This window comes from Poecilia latipinna, unplaced genomic scaffold, assembly GCF_001443285.1.
Source record: "Poecilia latipinna isolate Pla-1442-1.1 unplaced genomic scaffold, P_latipinna-1.0 Scaffold2350, whole genome shotgun sequence".
NCBI classification, from domain to species: domain Eukaryota; kingdom Metazoa; phylum Chordata; class Actinopteri; order Cyprinodontiformes; family Poeciliidae; genus Poecilia; species Poecilia latipinna.
Window position 1 is genome coordinate 33,612 of NW_015114966.1, and position 19,741 is coordinate 53,352.

A 19,741-nucleotide genomic window follows, 5' to 3' on the forward strand; every position below is an offset into this window, starting at 1 on the left:
TTTTGGTCCCTTTTCTTCAAGAATTTGCCAGCGGCCAAGGGTTTTTTTTTAAAAAAAAAAAAAAAAAAAAAAAAACAGCAGTTACAACTGGTTGGCAGCTTAAAGTTTCTTGTAGAAATCCACTCATTTTAACATTGTTTGGTTTTCTTTCTCCTTAGGCCACTGACCCTGATGCAGGAGCCAACGGTCAGGTTTACTACCGGATTGTCAACTATCCTGACTTGTTTGTAATCAGTGCCAACGGAAGCATCTACACAAAACGACCTTTGGACAGAGAGTTAAGAGATCAGTATAGCCTCATAGTTGAGGCCTCAGATGGGGCGGTAGACCCTAGAAGAACCGCCTTGACGCTCTTAGTCCAGATTCTGGATATAGATGACAACAGCCCGGTCTTCTCACAGCAAGACTATGTGGTGAATGTACCTGAGAACAGCCCAGTGGGGACTGTGGTTCTGAAACTAAGTGTAAGTTTCTCTCATCAAAGTCACCATTTTCCCCTTCCTGTATCCAGAAGTAGCTTTCAGGCTGGTTATTCAGTGAGAAAATTGTCAAAATGGTAAAATCTGTAGCAACCAAATTACAGTTTTCTTGGACAGACACACTTTCTCTCTTACCACAGGCACTTTTTGACAGAACAAGACCTGAAGCGTTTTTTTTTTATTTTTTTTACTTGAGTCACATCCAAACTTCGGTAGATCCATCCTAACTGGCAAACATCAACACACACCACAAGATAAAATAAATAATAAAAAAGGAAAAAAAAAATTGAAGATGTTTGCATCTGGCCCTAACACTGTCGAACATCAACATAAATGTGTGTAGTGAGCTGAGGCATAGAGAAATCGTGCATGCATAGAGCAAACATTAGCAGGGGGTCGAATAATTGCTGGCATATCATGAATGACATCACCCAGACAGGGATATAGCAGGAGGTGGGGAGAGTGAGAAGGAGATGAAGGTAAAAAAGGCAAGGGACTTGAGTGACAGTGGCAGTGTGACGCCTTCATAAACTATACAATACCACCTTACCCCTGAACTAACACTGCTGGCAGGTTAGATACCCACTGGGCAAAGGGAAACCCAACCAGAGTCAAATATGTACCAAATTTGCATTAGCACTGGCAGCATTTTGTTATTTTTATCTATATAAAGATCCCTTCAGGTGTATACAAACTCCCATAACGCACAGAACTTCATCTGTCCATCCATTATGTTCTGCTTAACTACGGTCGGGTCTCAGGGGCAGCAAGCTAAGCAGAGAAACCCTGACTTCCTTTTCCCCAGCCACTTGGGCCAGCACCTCCAGGGTGTTCCCAGGTCAGCCAAGAAACTTATTCCCTCCTGCATGTTCTGGGGTTTCCTGAGGGTCTTCCCGCCCCCCACCCCCTCAGTGGGATGTGCCTGGAACACCTCACCAAGGAGGAATCCAGGAGGCACCATAACCAGGTGTCTGAGCCACCTAAACTGGCTCTTCTCAATGTGGAAAAGCAGCGACTTTACACTGAGCTCTTTCTGGATGACCAAGCTTCTCACCTTAAGGCAGTGGTGGTTAACTGATGTGAATATTTTTTGCAAGAAGTTGTACATATTATTGAGTGAATTACATCAAATCTAAATTCAAGGTTTAGTTTCTTTCGAATTTCAATGTTATCCATTTAGGATTTTTTCATAAAAATAATTAAATTAAGGGCACCGGTGCATTCACACTGCAGCCTGAAGTGATCCAATTCAGATTTTTTGGCAATTCCATTTTTTTTTTTTTTTCCAGGGCCGTTCACACTGCCAGTAAATGCGACCTGTATGCGTTCAGCAGTGCTAATGGGCAAACGACCTGAAAGTGTCCCGCATGCGCACACTAGAGGGCGCAATAGCGTCAGCGTTCTCAGTGTTCTGCCAACCGCCATAAAAAGAAGAAGTGCTCAGTGTTTGCGGAAGTAAACATGGAGGCTAACGGTGGAGCTTAGCTTACATATTTGAAGTTGTTGTCCGGCCAGAGAAACATATTAACAACTTAATCCTCATATAGTCCGTCATGGTTGTTGTTTTTCTTCCCGCTTGCGCGTATTAGGACGCAGAATACTGAGATTTGTTGAGAATCAATGACGTTCAGTTCGAATGAATGCGACCTGGACGTTAGGTCGCATTTGAATCAGATACGTATCAGATATGGGTCACATTCGAAAAAGAATCCGACCTGTGCTGTTCACACTGCCATGAAAAGATCGGATACAGGTCGCATTACGTCAAAAAAAATCGGAATTGGGTCACTTCAGGCTGCAGTGTGAACACACCTACCTGACTTCATTCTTATGGTTTTTATGGTGGCAGTGAAATCTGCTTGTAGATTATTATTTTTTTTTTCTTTAACCCTTGAAAATTTACACAGGTCTTAATGAAAGATGTAATTTAAGAAGTTTGACACAATACTATTTTGAAGTTATTGTTCTCCTGCCTAAATAAACTTATATTGCGAGTAAACATTTCCAATAAATCAAATTTGGCCCGGGTTTGAATAATTCCAATCCCTGCAGGCTTAATCTTATAATATATTGCATTAGCCTTTGGAAATTATATCTGCTTTGTGAGTTGGGATTTCACTCTTATGAACTTTAGCTTTCCTCAGAGGCTTAATTTAATGAGACCCTGATTAATGAATGATTGGGGTAATCCCTGGAGCTGCAAATTTTTAAATTAAAACACAACCCTAGATTTTTTTGAACATCCTGCTGTTTTTTTTATTTTTTTATTATTATTATTATTATTCATTTTTTCAACATACATCTCTCGTCTTCTAGAATCCTCATATCTCTGCTCCTCTTCATTCTTCTCGCAGGCTGTGGACGCAGATCTCTTCTCCAACATCACGTACCGCATCAAGACTGAGTCAGCCAGGCAGCTGTTCTCTCTTAACCCCATCACTGGGGAGCTAGCTGTGCTGCAGACCCTGGACTTCGAGGGTCTGGCAGCTATGGGCATGGGGACTTCTTACACCTTCCAGGTAGAAGCTGTCGACCAAGGAGCCCGAATGCCGCCGGGACAAGCTACCGTCACAGTTCGCATCACAGTAAGAGCCCAAAGACTGCCTGTGCAGCGCCTCCTCTCGGTTCTCTGTTCTTTGTACGCCACTACTCTCTCTCTCTCTACCCTCATTGTTGCTCTGGAGATGTGGCCTTGATAAGCAACTATGCAGTGAGTCATTAGCAAGGTTTCGCAGTCGTAGTATCTTTCAAAGGGCACAACACAGAGACCATAACGCCAAAGTGAATTGAAAACATTAAAGTATTGCAGCTGCGCTGTCATTGCGCTACATCTCTCACTGCAGTGGATGATTGAATTACCTTTGTAAAACACATTTTAGCCTGCTGACCTACTCACCCACACTGCAACACCACAGAAAAGAGCTTTGATGGATTGGTGTTTCTGCCTCGTATGCACTGCTATTCACGATCTGAATGACTCATTAGCTTTGTGACAGCAATTATGGCAGGCTTTGCAGAAGCTTGTCTTTTCTTTGCAGCCTTTTATAAGCTGAGCGAACAAAAGGATTGTGTAGTGAGACCGTGCATCTCTATTTAACAATGTGTATTTTTTATTTTCTTTTGCTCTGATTAGTTCTTCAAAATATGTGCACATTTACTGTATCTCTGCTCATGAATCCGGCCTTCCTCCTTAAGGTTTGCAGAATTAAGCTATGAGAAGGTTTTCTAACATGTCCTGATAAAAACACGCTTTGTCGCAATTATGTGCGCCGTCACCAAGGGTAAAGGAATGGCACAGGCATTGATACCAAACCAGTCTCTGCCATTTGAAATGACTAAGAATGAGTCTAATGGATTCAGTCTAGCCTCAAGGGGACTAAAGATTGAGTTGATTCCACTGATTTCACTCTCTTTTATATAACACCTCAAGAGAGTTATTTGAAGTAATTTCCGTATCTTTCCTTTTATGCTGTTGATGCTATCTCTTTACATTATATTACTAGCTGTGATGGATTTTCTGTTGCACCTGTCTTGCAGCTCTCAATGTTCCTTTTACTATTCTGTGCATCTCAGAAATGCTTGAGATTATACATTTGCACATGTTTATTACATTAAAAGATTTTCAGGGCAGTACAGGTAAGACAAACTCAATGTTCCACTGTTAAGTTTGTTGCTCAAAAATCAAGCGTTTTTGTTCAAAGCATAAATTTGATCCTGCAAAAAAAATAATAATTCCCAAAACAAACAAAACCTGCAAAAAAGATCAAAGCAAGAGACTGATGTTCATGGCTCTGACTCTTCAGAAGAGGAAATATCAAGACAAGGAAAAGTTTATGTACTTTAATAGGTTTAAATACTAACAAATGTTTGATTTTGCTCCTGAAGTTTTTCCTGCTTTCACGTGGCAAATCGTCTAGCGAGATGTTTATTTCCTAACTTTTTATGCAGTGTTTTGCACTGTTTTGTTTTATTTAATCTGAGACAGCTGATTAAAAGTGTTACATGTGTTATTACAATTTACCAAGACCTGGATACCACCTAAACTACCTTGACATTTAAATGTAATTGATTTCAATTGAAATCCATAGCTTTTCCTATAAAAAGTGAGAAGAAAATTGTATTTCTTTTCAGAGAGCGAGGGGTTTGCGTGGATGCACTGCACACAGGCCTGAAACGTCACTATGTAGGGTAGAAAATAAAAGCTTAAATTAATATTTGAACAGGCTTCCTAATCTAATTGGACAGCTGTTAATTTGTCTGGGCTGCTTGCCTTGGTGCAATTTGTGGAGCAGTATAAATCAGATCTGCAAAATTCTCCCATCTCATCTTCGTTGCTACTCCTTTTAACCTTCGATTTTGTTTAAGCTGTCTTAATTTTTATGCATTGACTTTTAGCAAACTACTGTCTTATTGCTGATATTTGAAAGTATATTTTCTCATTTAAAAAGCTCCAATCTGCCATTTTAATAGCAAGATTGGCTTCTTGGGTTTTTTTTTTTTTCATAGAACTAAGCCGTGAGAATTTGACTCTCTCTTAAACATTGCATCATTTGAACAAGCTGGTAAGAATAAAAACTTGATCTTCCTCCCATAATATTTAAACACTATATACTGAGAACACACTGTGTATATTCTTTAAAAGGAATCCAGTGGATAACTATCAAATTTGAATGTCACAATATGCTCTATTACACACCTGCCATTAAACACAGTTGTTTATGAAAATTTGCATTAATTTTAGATTTTAAAGTATAAAAATTTGTGTCAAATATGAGGGAAGAAATGAACTCATTTTGGTTTAATTTAAATTGTGAAATATGTCCATCCGTCCATCCATTTTCTTTACACCCTTGTCCCTTAGTGGGGTCAGGAGGGGGTGCTGGTGCCTATTTCCAGCTAACGTTCTGGGCGAGAGACACAGGACAAACAACCATGCACAGACACACCTAGGGACAATTTGGAGAGGCCAGTTAACCTGACAGCCATGTTTTTGGACTGTGGGAGGAAACCGGAGTACCCGGAGAAAACCCACGCATGCACAGGGAGAACATGCATTCTGGGGCCGGGAATCGAACCCAGAACCTTCTTGCTGCAAGGCAACAGCTGCGCCACTGTGCAGCCTGTGAAATAAGTATTTTTTGGAAAGAAAAATGCATCCTTTTCTTCTAAGTTTATGTTAGGGCTAGTTATGTATTTTGATTGGCTAAAAGTTCTTGTGTGTCTGTAATTTTCAACAAACTTTCCCCTCGCATTGCCGTTTCAGCACACTACTGGTTGCTCATTCACAAAAAAAATCCATGAAATCTAAAAGCATGTCGCCCATTACTGTTTTTGAGATAGTGCTGTTTCTGAAAGTACATCTGACTTGATAAAGTATTATGTCTGTTAAGCATCAGACTCTAAGCTAGCTAAGTGAACCAATGTTTTTTTTTTGTTTTTTTTTAGCCTGCTAATATCAGCTTGCTCTAATTCCATTTAAAAAACATAAAAAGCAGCAGAACAAGTAGTAATAATATCAAAACCTATTTCTACATTTATTATATGGTTATGCTATATTTAGCTCAAGTTTTTCAGCATCAGAAATATTTAACGCATTTTTATTTAAAGCTTTGTGTTGATGACATCTAACTGTGGTGTTTACTTTTTTTCACACAGTGAGATTCTCAAACTTGCTCTTTCCTAGTTGAACTGCTTACAAGCAATTTGTTGAGGTTTGAACGAGAGACTAATTCCGAGTTTTGTGCTGAAAAAAGAAATCTTGCTATTCCAGGACATGAATGACTTCTCACCTGTCTTCAGACAAGATCTGTACAAGGGCTTGGTGGCCCCCAACGCAGAGAAGGGAACAGTCATCACCACCGTTTTTGCTGAGGACCAAGATCCACCAGTGAGTGCAGATTAAAAAATGAGCCACACGACAAACTCACATTTGACACCACCTCAGTAGACATCCATCCATCCATCCATCCATCCATCCATCCATCCATCCATTCATCCATCCATCCATTCATTCATTCATTCATTCATTCATTCATTCATTTCCTTACACCCTTATCCCATTGTGGTTGGGATGGGGTGCTGGTGCCTACCTCCAGCTGTCAATAGGCGAGAGGCTGGGTACACCCTGGACAGGTCGCCAGTCCGTTGCAGTCTCTGTATACCGTCTAGGTGAAATTAATAAGAAGCAAAATCTTTCCTAGTGACTCCATACTGCTGTGAGAAAAAGAATCGTTTTCAGCTGCAGTATATTACACAAGTCATTTTCACAGTGTGTTCAAGACTGCAATCCTCTCAATGGAGATACAGAGCTGTGTGTATATTCACATGATCTTTGCGTGCATCTCTCCTTGTATGAGTCATCTACTATTTCTCAGATTGCTCAGTGACATGCCTTTCATCTCAAACTTTTCTTTTTTTTTATGTGGCAGTGCTACTTCTGATGTTTAAGTTTTTCACTTATTTGCTTTTTTTTTGTAGGCATCCTATGTTAAAAAGTTGAATGGAAAATGTCTTAAGCTCTAAGTTGGTTTCTCTGTAAAGTTGTGCATGACTGGACTCCTACGATATTAGTGGCCCTCCTGCTGGTGGGATCTCACCAAGGCTGAATAAGCCTGTATTCTCTCTACTGCACATGAACACCGAGGGAAGCGGATGGCTGTCAATTCTAGCTGTGGGTGGTAGAACATCTTCACAATGTCACCCTGGCTGTTGTACGTCTCACTTTATCTGGGAAGGAGGCTCTCCCTCCTGTTGTTCACCCTCGCCCAGTTGTTGAAAATCTCAAACTTTTCCTTTTTAAGTTGAACTTTGACATTGTTGCTGTTACCATTCTGAACCCCACAAGGGAAGTTTTTCACCGCGGTAAATATTCAATAGTGCTAAAGCCTGAAAAAAAAAAAAAAAAAACAAAGCCAGAAGCACAGTGACAGTATGAATGGTGTAATGGAGACGAGAGAAAAATGGTTTGACAACCCAGGTCCCCAAACTAACCCAGATTTTTGCTGGCCTGGATTTGGTCTTTAACTGACAGCATGACACACACAGACACCCTTGCTTTTTTAAAACACCAAACAAGACTGGCTCACACATTTGCACAGTGTGGTCATAAGCAAAACTGCACTCAGAAAGAAAGAGTGTCATAGTAATATGGTATATAAAAAGCAATAAATACTGAAGATTACCTCCTTTCTCATTGCCTGTACCTTGGAAGAGGTGGCACTTATGACTGTCTGAACAAGAGGTTTCCATGGAGACGAATATTCGTTTTTCCTCAGAACAAGATGTAAGGAATCTGCTGTTTTGTAGCCCAAAATGAAAGTCCTTTTTTTTCCTGTCTGTTGCAGAAGTGCATATTTACTATAATTGATTCTGGCAACTCTTGTATTCCCTGTAGTTTTTTTTTTTTTAGTCACAGATCTGATTAGTCAATAATCCATTTACAAATAAAATAACTAACTTAAGACATTCCACTCGCTCAGCTCTGGCCCCTCAGTTGCTTCAGATAAATACTTGTTTAAAATGTATTAAATTTGCCAGATCAACCCATAATTTCATTTTCTACTGGTTATTTGTGGTTGGGATGGAGCGTACTGTATCTGGGAGGAAACCTACACGTCCCTCTCCAGTGTGACATACCTCTGAGAGAGTCGGCCATCATCCTTTTAGCTGCTTGTCCATTACAGAGTCTTTCTCACGCTGCTTAACGTCTGGTTCGGTTCTACCCCAGTTTGCAGTGTTTACATTATGGACTGTTCCTCACTACTGAATGCTTCCTTCTGGGTCTGAATGGATAGGTCTTGAATAAGATTAGCTGTGAAATGATTGTTAATCAAGATCCATGATTAATCACAATCAAGGGTTATAGTAAAGTCCATATTGTCGCTGATGAATTGAATTGTTTGAATTGAAAGGGATGAATTTAAATTATTATTTTTTCTCTTTTATGTCTCTGATGAATAGCATAGTTAAGTGAATCAAAGTGAGGGTATATGCAGATGTTTGGTGAGGGGCAGGCTAATGGTGAATATAAGAGGCTAAGAGTTTTTTTGTTTTAAAGACAAGAACGTGGTGATGCTTTATGGCAGCTCCACACAGGAGAGGCAAAGAGCAGACCTGCTTTTTTTTGTTTGTTTTTTTTTGTCAGAATCCTTTTCATATTAATGAAAAAGTCAATTAAATAGTTTCATGAATTGTACACCTAGGAAAAACGATGTTTATACATTTCTGTGGCTCGAATCATAACATTATTTTTACGCCGCCTTTTTCCATTTTATTTTTTTTTTTTAACTTGTGAAGATTATTTTTGATATTGATAGAATGACCCATTGTGAGCCATGTTAACTTTTTACCTGTTTTTACAGGGCACTCCGGCCAGTTTTGTGCGCTACAGAGTGGACCAGGAAAGGTCTCCTTACAGCGGGAGCATCTTTGATGTAGAGCAGGAAACTGGCAGAATCATCACCAAGGTTAACCTCAATGAAGAGCCTAGCGTTACCTTTAAAGTAAGTTTCTACCTATATAACGTGCATGATAGATATGTATACATGCGTCATTTCGTACGTTTTACTCATATTGTCCTTGTGGTTGTCATGTTAACTGGAGCCTTCCCAGATATTGACACAGATATTCAGAAGGAGGTGCAGTGATGTATTGAGGAGTGGGAAGGAAAAAAAAAAAAAGTGCCATTTAAGAGGGCTCCTGTGGAATCCGAGTTGAGTCATAGTAGCTATATATAGCACAGAAGGAGAAGGCTGGGTTGGTTGTGTCGCAGGAACCCGTGTTGTCTTGACTTTAACAGTGTGATAGTGAAAAGTTAAAGCTGAAAAGAGATTGCTTTTCATTCTTCAGTTGTTGATAGAGCTTCACTAAAATGTATGAAATTGTGCTGATGTATTGTAAATTGGTAACATCTGCTAATATTAAAAAAAAAAAAAAAAAAAAAAACTCGAGTTTTTTTCACACCACCATCCCAGGTACTCGCATAAATCACCATCACTGCCAGGAGGTGACCTTGCCTGAACTGTCTGCTTTTATCATTCCTGATCAGTGTTTCGTCACCAGTGGAAACTCGATTACACGGTCAATAGGGTCTGACATTAAAAAAAGTATAAAATTCAGTCACTCCAATAAAATGAAGTTTTATGTTTCTTTCTTGACATTAGTTCCTTAAGCCATATGATTTTGTCCCCTTCAAACGATATGATATGCACCCAGAAGCATTGCTTAATCTTATATTAATCTTATCTTATTCTAATAAATTTGTATGTCAATTAATTTTGGTTGAGTTAATTCAAAACAAACTCCATGGAGCAGCAAAAAAAAAAAAAAAAAAAAAATCAGATTTAAAGCCCAGTTTTACAGTCTAGTTCTGCTCAGCTGCTTCTAATGTGCTATAGTGCAAATCATTCCAAATATAACCAGTACACTCAATTTCAATAATTTAGCAGCCATAAAAGTGCCAATTTGTGAAAATGTTTCTCTAAAATGGCCAAATGCTTTAATTGAATCCCCTGGTCCAAACATGTGCAGGATGGGTGATGACATTGAAGAGATTTTTAATTGGAACAAAGCTCTGGTAGAAATGGAGTCGACGAGGGCAGCCAAATTCCTCAACCAGCTGGGTGGTCAGTGGGCAGAAATGAGACACAAAGTACAAGAAATCCACCAGATCATAAATGCTACTTTCTATTTTACGTTTGAAAATCCATACACAATTTGGATGATTTCATGTCAGATTTAAAATATAGTTGTTGTTTTATAGGACATAATGACAGTAATCAGGATAAGCACAAAAACTGATTCTCTGATTAGCAACTCTTTTTTTTTTTTAGATAGAACTATTTCAAACATCAGTTTGTCAATCAGCTGCAGTGCTGCAGATTGTTTTTCGTTATTAATGTGTCTGTCTTTCTGTTTATTTTGTTTCATCTCTTTGTTTTTAGTGGGTTTTTTTTTTCAAAAGTTCTACGTCTATTCTTTCTACTTATCTCTCTCACTCCGCTGGCTCACTCTCTAAGCCCCGTTTGCACAGCCTCTGAATGTAGATCAGCACAATCAGACTTTCCCTGTATTAGTTTTGCAAGGTTTTGCTACCATGTCTTTATTAAGATGCCGAACATGTCTACCAAAAAACACCTGGCAAGAACTTCAAAAGAGGAGTTAGAGAGAGAGACGCAGTATGGCTTGGTGTTGTGATAATTGTGTGTTTGCGCTTTCATGAGTATATCGTTCTGATGTCTCTTTGTAGCTGTTTGTGATTGCCTTTGATAACGGGGAGCCGGTGAAGTCAAACAGTACTTTGGTGGAGATCACTGTCCTTCAGCCCTCTCTCATCCCGATCTTCACTGAGGAAGAGTATACGTGAGTATCACTGACATGCTGTTGATGCAGCTGACTGCTCCTGTACACGCTCACACCTTGGAGCAGCTTTGGATGTGCTGCTAGACAAAGGGGGGGGAGGGGGGGGGGGTAGCTGACAGCGATTAGAAAGAGTGGAAAAGAACAGCTTATTTGATGTCCCGTCATCTTTTCTGCTTTTTTTGACAATCTGAACCATAATGACCTAATAAATTATATTGTATATTTTGATTTGCGCTACAATGATGGCACTTCTCCTCATGCATTTATTATGTTTAAGCAAATTCTAGCTCTCTGCATACGTCTTAATTGTTGTTTTCAGCTCTAGTATCTCAAATTTTATATGTATTTATATACCGGAGCAGACTTTCCATTTCAGCACCACTTTAATCCCCATTTGTTTCCATCACGGCAGATAACTGGGCTACACTCTCAGTCTGTAAAGAGCCACTTTTAAAAAAGATGAACTATTTAGATGGTTAAAATGGCAGAGAGAGAAGCAGATGAGGAAAATATTCTCCCCACTGCTCTCAAATGCAACACGCAGCTTTACTAGGCCATGGCTGGGTGGAGTTTTTCGCTAATGATGCTACTGAAGCTTGGGAGGATGCCGAAAAGCAATGTTTTATTAAATATAAACACATTATTAACAGGCCGGTTTAAGCTGCTTGGAAAAATATTGTGCGATGAAGCAATAGAGCTGATTCTTGTTCAGTATTATGTCATGCTGCCGTAGGTACTCCTCTGCAGAGATTTAGAGGATCCTTGCCAGACTTTAAAGCTTCCGAGGTCTCGTGGCAAAGTCATCTGGCGTGTAGTTAGTCATTAGGAGCTTAAAGTGCAGCTTACTTTAAGTGGATTGATTTAGTATCTTGTATGTTTAGAGTCCTGACAGACTCTCTTTTGTGTGCAAATTTAACGAGTCTCTCTGTCTATGCATGGAAGGGGTAATGTAAGTGCAGCTTAACCTGCCAACACGTCACTTGAGATGTTGCATCTTTTTTCACAGCTTTGTTTTCTTGTCCATGTTGCTGGTATTAGTTAAACTATGCCTTGTTGAAAGTGTGTGTATGTGTGACGTTTGTGTGCTTTTGTTGGGGTTTAAACAGTCTGTTATTAACATTTTGTGACATTAGAACCGCTTCAATGTATTTTAATGAGATTTGATGGAAGTGGAAAGAAAATGATATATGGTGCTCAAGAATTGCATAGATAAAGCCCTCTTTTCTCTGATATCCTTATTTAAAATCTAGTGCAGCCAGTTGCCTTAAGACATGACTTTCTCTGTAAACGGAGTTAATCTGTGTTTGATTTGGTGTCAGTTTAAATACAGCTGATCTTTGTAGGTATCTAAAGTTTGTTTTACGAGATAAGTGAACTGGGTGCTGCATGGCACAGTGGTTGGGGCGGACAGAGAATCTCCTAAGCACAGAGGCTGCAGACCCGACGCGGCCATTCCGACTTCAGCTTGGACCTTTTGCCCCATGTCTTTCCCCCCCTTCTCACTCTGCACCCTTAAATGTCTGAATACTGCTAAATAAAGGCCACGAGTGCAAAAAAAGTCTTCAAAAGAAGAAGATAATCGAACAAACCTCACCATGAAGCTCCATGACTACATTGAACAAATAAGGGACAAAGTTGTGGAAATGATAAAAGGTTATAATTAATTAAAACAATATCCTGAGGTATGAACATGTAGGAGTTTTTATTCTATCATCTGAAAATGAAAAGAATTGTGCACTACAGTAAACCTTTCAAGGCTTGCAGTTGAAGCTAATCATACAAGTAGCCAACCGGTTCTTGGTGAGACTGGAGGAGCTGCAGAGATTCACAGCTCAGGGGAGAGAATCTGTGCTCAGTGCAACAGGTAGGCACACACTCCTCGGATCTGACCTTAACGAGGAGTGCCAGGGAATAAACTATTTCTGGAAAGAAGTCTAAGAAATCATGTTTCCATGTTTCCACAAGCAGTGTTGGGGGGCAAACATGTGGAAGAAAGTTCCACATTTTTATTTCTTTTTCAAAGTGTAGGAAGCTGGTTGAAATGAAACGTAATTAAAACCTTAACATTATTATTCCAACCGTGCAGGTAGTGTACAGGTTCCAGTAAATACAAGTTTGTGGTTTTAACTTGACAAAGTTTTCAAAAAAGTGATAAGGACATATTTAAAAGGTGGTGTGCACCTCCATGCAGTTTTATTCAGTGATTAATACACCGGGACAGCAATGTAGCCATTGAAAAGCCATTGATTGACACTTTGAATGAGTGGCAAGGTTGAAACACTTTGCAAACCGGTTGCGAACTTTGGTCACACTGCCAAAGTTACCACACACAGTGGCAGGTCTACTGTAAATTATGAGCATGAAAGCATTAGCCAGGTGCTCAAGCCTCCCCTGCAGAACAAGCCTCTCTCCAGCGGAGAGCATACAATCTGCTTCCTTTGCGATTAACTGTCCACTCATTCCTCTCCTCCCAATCTCTAATGATTGTCTTCTCCCTTAAGAAACCTTTGCAACACAAATCACTTTTTAAATGTCCACAGAAGTTCTTGTCTGCCCCAGTTAGTTATAGCAGCAATCAGATAAGCTATGCCTATAGCTCTGGGGTACACAATTAAAACATCTCAACAGACCTTGGCTGACTTAATGATTTCTTCTCCTGCTTTATGGTTGCTCTTTCCCATCTGTCAGAGGGAAATTAGGTTCTCTAGTCATTGTTGGCTAAAACAAGTTACTAGTACTGTTGTTTTTTAAGCATTGTGTTGCTACTTGGTTTTTTTGTTTTGTTTTTAAATTATGGAACTAAACGTCTTGTATATATATTTTTTGCAGCATCACAGATGCATTAGATATTTGGCTAACCATCACAACACTGTCTTTTATAGTTTACACAAATCAAACATGATCAACAAAATTTGGCTTCTTTGACAAATAAATTACTTAAAATATTCTTGTGACGTCAAAGTGAAAACTGTTGTATAGAAAATAAAATAAAAACTACATAAAGATATTTAACATATAATAAGCGATTGGCTGATTTTAGTACCAGTTGGCTAGTGATTGGCTAGTAGTATCACAATGAGTTGGATGGAGATCACCTGAGCATGCCTGAAGTGATTGCATCATAAGCTTACCTGTGTCTGGACAGTTCATTCACTGGTTAATCAGAATTCCCAGCTGATATTGCAGCATGAAGACAAAAGAACTCTTCAAACAAATCAGAGAATGTTATTGAAAAGTATTAGTCAGGAGATGGATACAAAGTATATCTAAGGTACTTGACCTCCCCTGGAGTTCAGTTAAATTCCTTCATATTCCTTTCATGAAGAAAAGAAAGGGATATGGCAGATGCGTAAATCTGCCTGGATCAGGCCGCCCTCCCAAACTGAGTGACTGTGCAAGAAGGAGACGATAAAGTGAGTTGGTGGTTTCCTCAGCTCGTCTTTTTGCTAATCTCTGCCTCATTCCCTGAGGCTGCCTCAAATTAGCGTTTGCCCTTCCTACTCCTAGAGAATTTGTCAGGCCAAAGACCCTGACACTCAGACCTACGGCAGGATTGCGGGAGCTCTGGTGGAGTCATTGACATTTCAGTCCAAATGCAGGCCCATGTCCACTTTCCCAGTAGTTGTTTGGCAGCCATTAATTTTAACTACCCTCACTGAACATGTATAATGTTGGACATGGAGAATGCATTTAATACCTGTCCAACAGGAAATAAATATGATTTGGTGTATATCGGAGTAGGAGCAATTTTTAATTTTTTTTCTCTCTCGGATTGAACCAATCTTCCACATGTCACTCGCCTGGAGCCCTTCTCCCCTTCGGATGCTTGGTGAAGACTTTCCTGGAGCCCCAGAGAGCATCCTGGTGAACTTTACTGAAGCCTTTTGCTTTTTTCCAAGTCAGGAGCAGAATCCTTAAGGGAAGTCTTAAGCTTTGGTCTTAAAGCAAGCAAATGGACAGATATTTATCCTTCTGTGTAACTGGAGGTGGGGGGTTAGCTTGCTGTATAACACAGACCAGATATGCGAGTCCCTCCCTACCTTCAGTTGCTCTAAGGCTATGTTTTCTGGCCCGTTGTTACAAACCTGCTATCTGAGCAGTTTTTTGTGCTGCTTATCTCCCCTCAGCACTTCCCTTTCTGAATCTACTCTAAATCGCTCGAGACTTTTGCCTGACTGATTCCGAATGTCATTTTATGTTCCCCTCTCCTCGTTCCCTCTGTTCACTCACAGCCAAGCTTCCACGTCCCCTGAGCTTTTCTTCTCAGCCCATTACTATTTCGCTTTTTCTTCCCTTTGTGTTACTAGCCACTTGACAGTCAGAGGACCATCAGTTTTCTAAAGGGTGTGAATAAACAGGGATATATATATATATATATATATATAATGTCCACGTCATTGAAGTTAGCTTTGCTTGCTCTACTTAAATACGCATCAGTGTCAATATTTATTCTTGTAGTCATGCCAGTGAGTAATAAAATCATTGTTCCTATAATCCTGAGAGCTAAATGTTCTTTTAATTATCTGCCCCTGTGCCATTTCCCAATTCTGCATTTGAAAACACACACACACACACGCACACAAACCAAACAACAGATACAGGTGCATTTTCATAAATTAGAATATAATCAAAAATATAATTAATATATAAAAAAATCAGTTTTAAAAGCAAAAGTAGATAATGTAATTCAATTCACATAGAGTGATATATTTCAAGTGAGTATGTTAGAGATTTTATGAGTTTGACTTACAGCTTATATAAACTGACATGTCCCTTCCTCAGGAATTACAGTACAGAAACAAAAATGATTTTTAAGACATAAATACGATGTTATGGCCATGTTATGACGTATGTAACCATGTTGAAGGCTACTTATTTGACAGTAGTTGAACAGAAGTTATATAAGCTACCAAAGGTTAAGAGCAAATAATTTACTGTTCACCAAGTATAAGCTTATACTTGGTGAACAGTAAAGCCTGTTATTAAGATGCTTTTTGAATAAAATACATCTAATATTATCAATCCAGGATATTATATTGAAAAATTCCCTCAGAAATATCCATATAACATGAGAAATAGCCCAAATTTTAGCTAGACCGGATCAAAGGTTTTGTAGTAGTCAGTATATTACTCGATAAAAACATATTCTTAAAAAGCATTCCTGGATACTTTGGGAAGTAAACCGTAGCTAAGAATCATCTCCCAAATTTCAACACGGCTACGGTTCTTGCATAAATCAGCAGATGACATGCTTCCATGCTATGCATCTCATTTAGTGGCATTTTTAGCGATTTGCCAGCTGTTTATAAAAGTTATAGAGGTTCTCTGAGCCCACATATTTATGCTCACTGCCATGCATTTCAAAGCTGAGCTGTGAAAATTACACTGCATTCTCCCACACATTGGCTTTGTGCCTCACTGAAAATCTGCATTTAAATAAATCAACTTCTCTGTAATCTGTTTGTCGGTGAACATTTATCCTTTATTTCCTTCCTTTCTTTCTTTCTTGACTTGTTTTAGGGCATGGGGCTTCTCAATGTAACTGAAGGGCATGATTGATTATCAGCTGCAGGTTTGAATCTGCAGCATTGAGCCTTAAACATGTGAACTCCAGAGGCTTGCTGACCTTTTGCTCAAATCTGCTCAATAGACAGGCATCATGCAGCTGTCTAACTGACACAGAGTCATCATTGTACACATCCAAATATCAGATAAAGGTCAATGCAGAAAGACAGAGGAGACAAGCAGTGTAACCTATCATTAAGGACTCACCCTGGCTTTTTAGATAAGTGTTTGTAAATGTAATGTATGCACAATAGTGACAAATGTAATGCTTATATGGTCAGCTTTGTCTTATTATTATCATGCATGTTTTATATGAAATAAGCAAGAAAATGCACGGTGGCGCAGTAAGAAAGTCCTGGGATTTACTCCCAGCATGTTGTTGCTCCACATGGAGTTTACATGTTCTCCTGGTGAGTTAGCTCTCCAATAGTCTACAAGCATGTCTGTCCGGGCAATTGGTTACTCTAAGATTCTCTTAGTATATAGTGTATAGTTGCTTGTTCTGTGCGTCTCTGTGTTGCCCTGTGATGGACTGGTGACCTATCCAGGGAGTACCCTGCTTCCACTTCCCCCATAACCCCCAAAGGTGAGCACCAGGTCTCCTGTGACCCTCCAAGGACAAGTGCGTAATGGTTGGATGGCTATTATTTTTGTAAACCCTAAGCTAAATAATATTAGCATCAACATATGTAATATATAATTTAACGTGTACAGTAACCATGTACAGAAAGATAATGGATCTTAACTCTAACAGTAGGGAACAAAATAAAAATGGAAATCCAGTTACTGAGTATTGTTTTGATCTTCATTGTCGCACATTTGTTGGCATTAAGCACAGAAGAGGTCCTAGCATACCCGCAGAACTGCAAAGAGCGTTTAAACTTTCTCTTATTTTTAAAGTTATAGCACACCTTTAATCCACTGGGAAACGCTTAAGTAGGTTGTGACTCGGAAAACTAAGCTCTCTATAAAGAATTTTTCTTTCCATCAGCTTTTATAGAAACAGAAGCTGAAATGTTTTTTTTATTCAGATTTGTAATTATCGTTCATCATTTGAAAATTTGCTTTCAGGCAGAGACACACACCAGGGTGGCACATCGGCTTACTAACAAAACTTACAAAACAAGATTTGAATTCATCCATCTCGCTCACTGAATTGAACTGATGAATGCTGAACAACTGGGTAGCATAATAAACAAGTATTCATGACTTACCCTATGTGGTACAATGAAGTTTTTGTGCCATCTTGGCAATACACTTCATTCACGATGCACATCTGAATTTAGTGTATCTAAAAAAAAAAATAAAAAAAAAACTCATCAAGCACAGGAAGGTCACATCCGTCACTCTCATATTATGCTCATTGCTTGTTTTTCAGTCTGTCGTGCATTGCAACAAAGGAACCGAGGTATAAAGTGGAGTATGGTAGACACGGCAACAGCTGCCCCTGTGGTGTGTGTAACAAGGTTTATCCGCCTCTGCCTTGTCTCGTAAGCATCACTCTGCCATTGGCCCTGGGGCAGAGTGCTTGCTGACACATGTGAGCCGCCCGCACTTCTCAGCGGCATGTCATTCACTCTCTCATGTTGACACCGGGACCCTCTGCTGTCTATAGACATGTCAGGTTGCTCTTCTCTCTATGCCATTCTTCGTGCTCTAGATTAGTTGTTTTTTTGTTTTTTTTGTTGTTGTTGTTTCTTTCATCTCAATTGAAAAGTAACTTTGGCCCCACTTAGGAAAAAAAAAATAACAGGTTGGATTTAATAGAATTCCTCACCAATTGACCTTTGTAAAAAAAAAAAAAAAAAAAAAAATTGAAACTCCATTGTTTAAGCCATCTTTTATGCAAATATCTGGATGGCAGTAGAGCAACAATCTATCAAAGCAAGATTCTTCCACCTGTCAGTCTAAATCACCCAATTTATCTGTCCAAGGTCCTGTTTACATGTGGTTCCACTTTTACAATAATTGGCATACTTTAGTCATAATAATATCCACCTTGGCATTCCTCAGCAGTTTTCAACCCTCAGGCAGAGCCACTTTGTAGGAAGGTGATAACAGTGTTGCCTCCTCCTGGAATTCACATTGTGTCTGCTCCAGACTGCCTTCATTTTCTTCTTAAATTGAAAGATAACCCCTAAGATAAATCAGCATATCTCGCTTAGCGATGCTGCAGTATGTGTCTTAACAAAACAGACTCGTTCTTTAATCTGAGAAGACTGAAAACATTCGATCTTAAAGTTGTATCCCCTCGTTTTGCTATGTGAGAAGCCTCATTGAGGCAGACATTTCTCAGTAGTCTCACTCCGGGGGTCATTGCACCTCATTATTTTGTGTGGAAAGTGCAGAGACAGACATTTGTTGCACCTCCAAAGCAGCAAAAGTAGTAACTGTGATGAATCAATGTCTTTGATTTGCAACAAGCCACACTGGACACCACTGCTAACATCAAACTGCTGATGCTGCAGTATCTGTGTTTGGTCAATCCAAAAAGTATGGAAGGTTAAAAAGTATCTCAGTTTAGACGTCTGCATTTACAGTTGCTGTATTCTACGACCTTAATCGCTTAAGGTTAGATATGATCTTAGAAGCTGGTAAAGATCAGATCATTTACTTATTAACCCCATAACATCAGCATTCTGTGTCCTAGCACATTCATGGTATACAGGGGGGAAAAAAAAAAAAACTTGTGGTAGAGAAAGGTGCACAACCAATAGGTGTAACCACAACCTTTACTGGATTGTGAAGGAAATCCTATTTAGGAGTTTGGAAAGGATTTACGGTGTTGTAAAAGCGGAAGCAGTGCTTCGAAAGCCACCACACAGATGTTTTCCAGAGATAAACTAGAATAGTCACATTGTTTGAGTTGAGCCGCTAACCGGATGCAACATGAGGAGTTTCTTACCTGGTCTATGGAGAAAAAAGGACTGTATTGTGACTCAGTGTTTCAAAGTCCTCTTCCAGATGAAAGCAAATTTTTAATGTCACCTTAAGAAAAGACACGGACAGTGTGAGGTTTCTACAGTCAGTAATGATTGGGGGATTCATGTCATCGTCTAGTGTTTGTACACTGTGCTGCCATCTATTCCGACATTTTAGAGACATTCGAACTTTATGGAGATGTTGATTTCATTTTCCAACAGGCCTATTCCAATGTGTGAACACAAGTAATTTCTAAAATATATATATGTATATATAAATATATATATATATATATATATATATATATATATATATATATATATATATATATATATATTTTTTTTTTTTTTTTTTTTTTTTTCCCCCCCCCAATTTTCTACTTTTCTAAGGTCCCCCTACATTATAAACACGGACTG

The 19,741-nt window shown here is 39.2% G+C and overlaps 1 protein-coding gene across 1 annotated transcript in view; it reads left to right on the forward strand.

Annotated features, from left to right (window-relative positions):
* pcdh15a (protocadherin-related 15a) overlaps nucleotides 1–19,741 on the forward strand; it is a 103,317-nt gene that overhangs the window by 27,730 nt on the left and 55,846 nt on the right. The window contains exons 9-13 of the mRNA XM_015018962.1: nucleotides 159–464; nucleotides 2,834–3,064; nucleotides 6,250–6,366; nucleotides 8,840–8,980; nucleotides 10,726–10,838. Of these exons, the coding sequence (XP_014874448.1) occupies nucleotides 159–464; nucleotides 2,834–3,064; nucleotides 6,250–6,366; nucleotides 8,840–8,980; nucleotides 10,726–10,838 (908 nt within the window). The remainder of the gene's footprint in view (nucleotides 1–158; nucleotides 465–2,833; nucleotides 3,065–6,249; nucleotides 6,367–8,839; nucleotides 8,981–10,725; nucleotides 10,839–19,741) is intronic.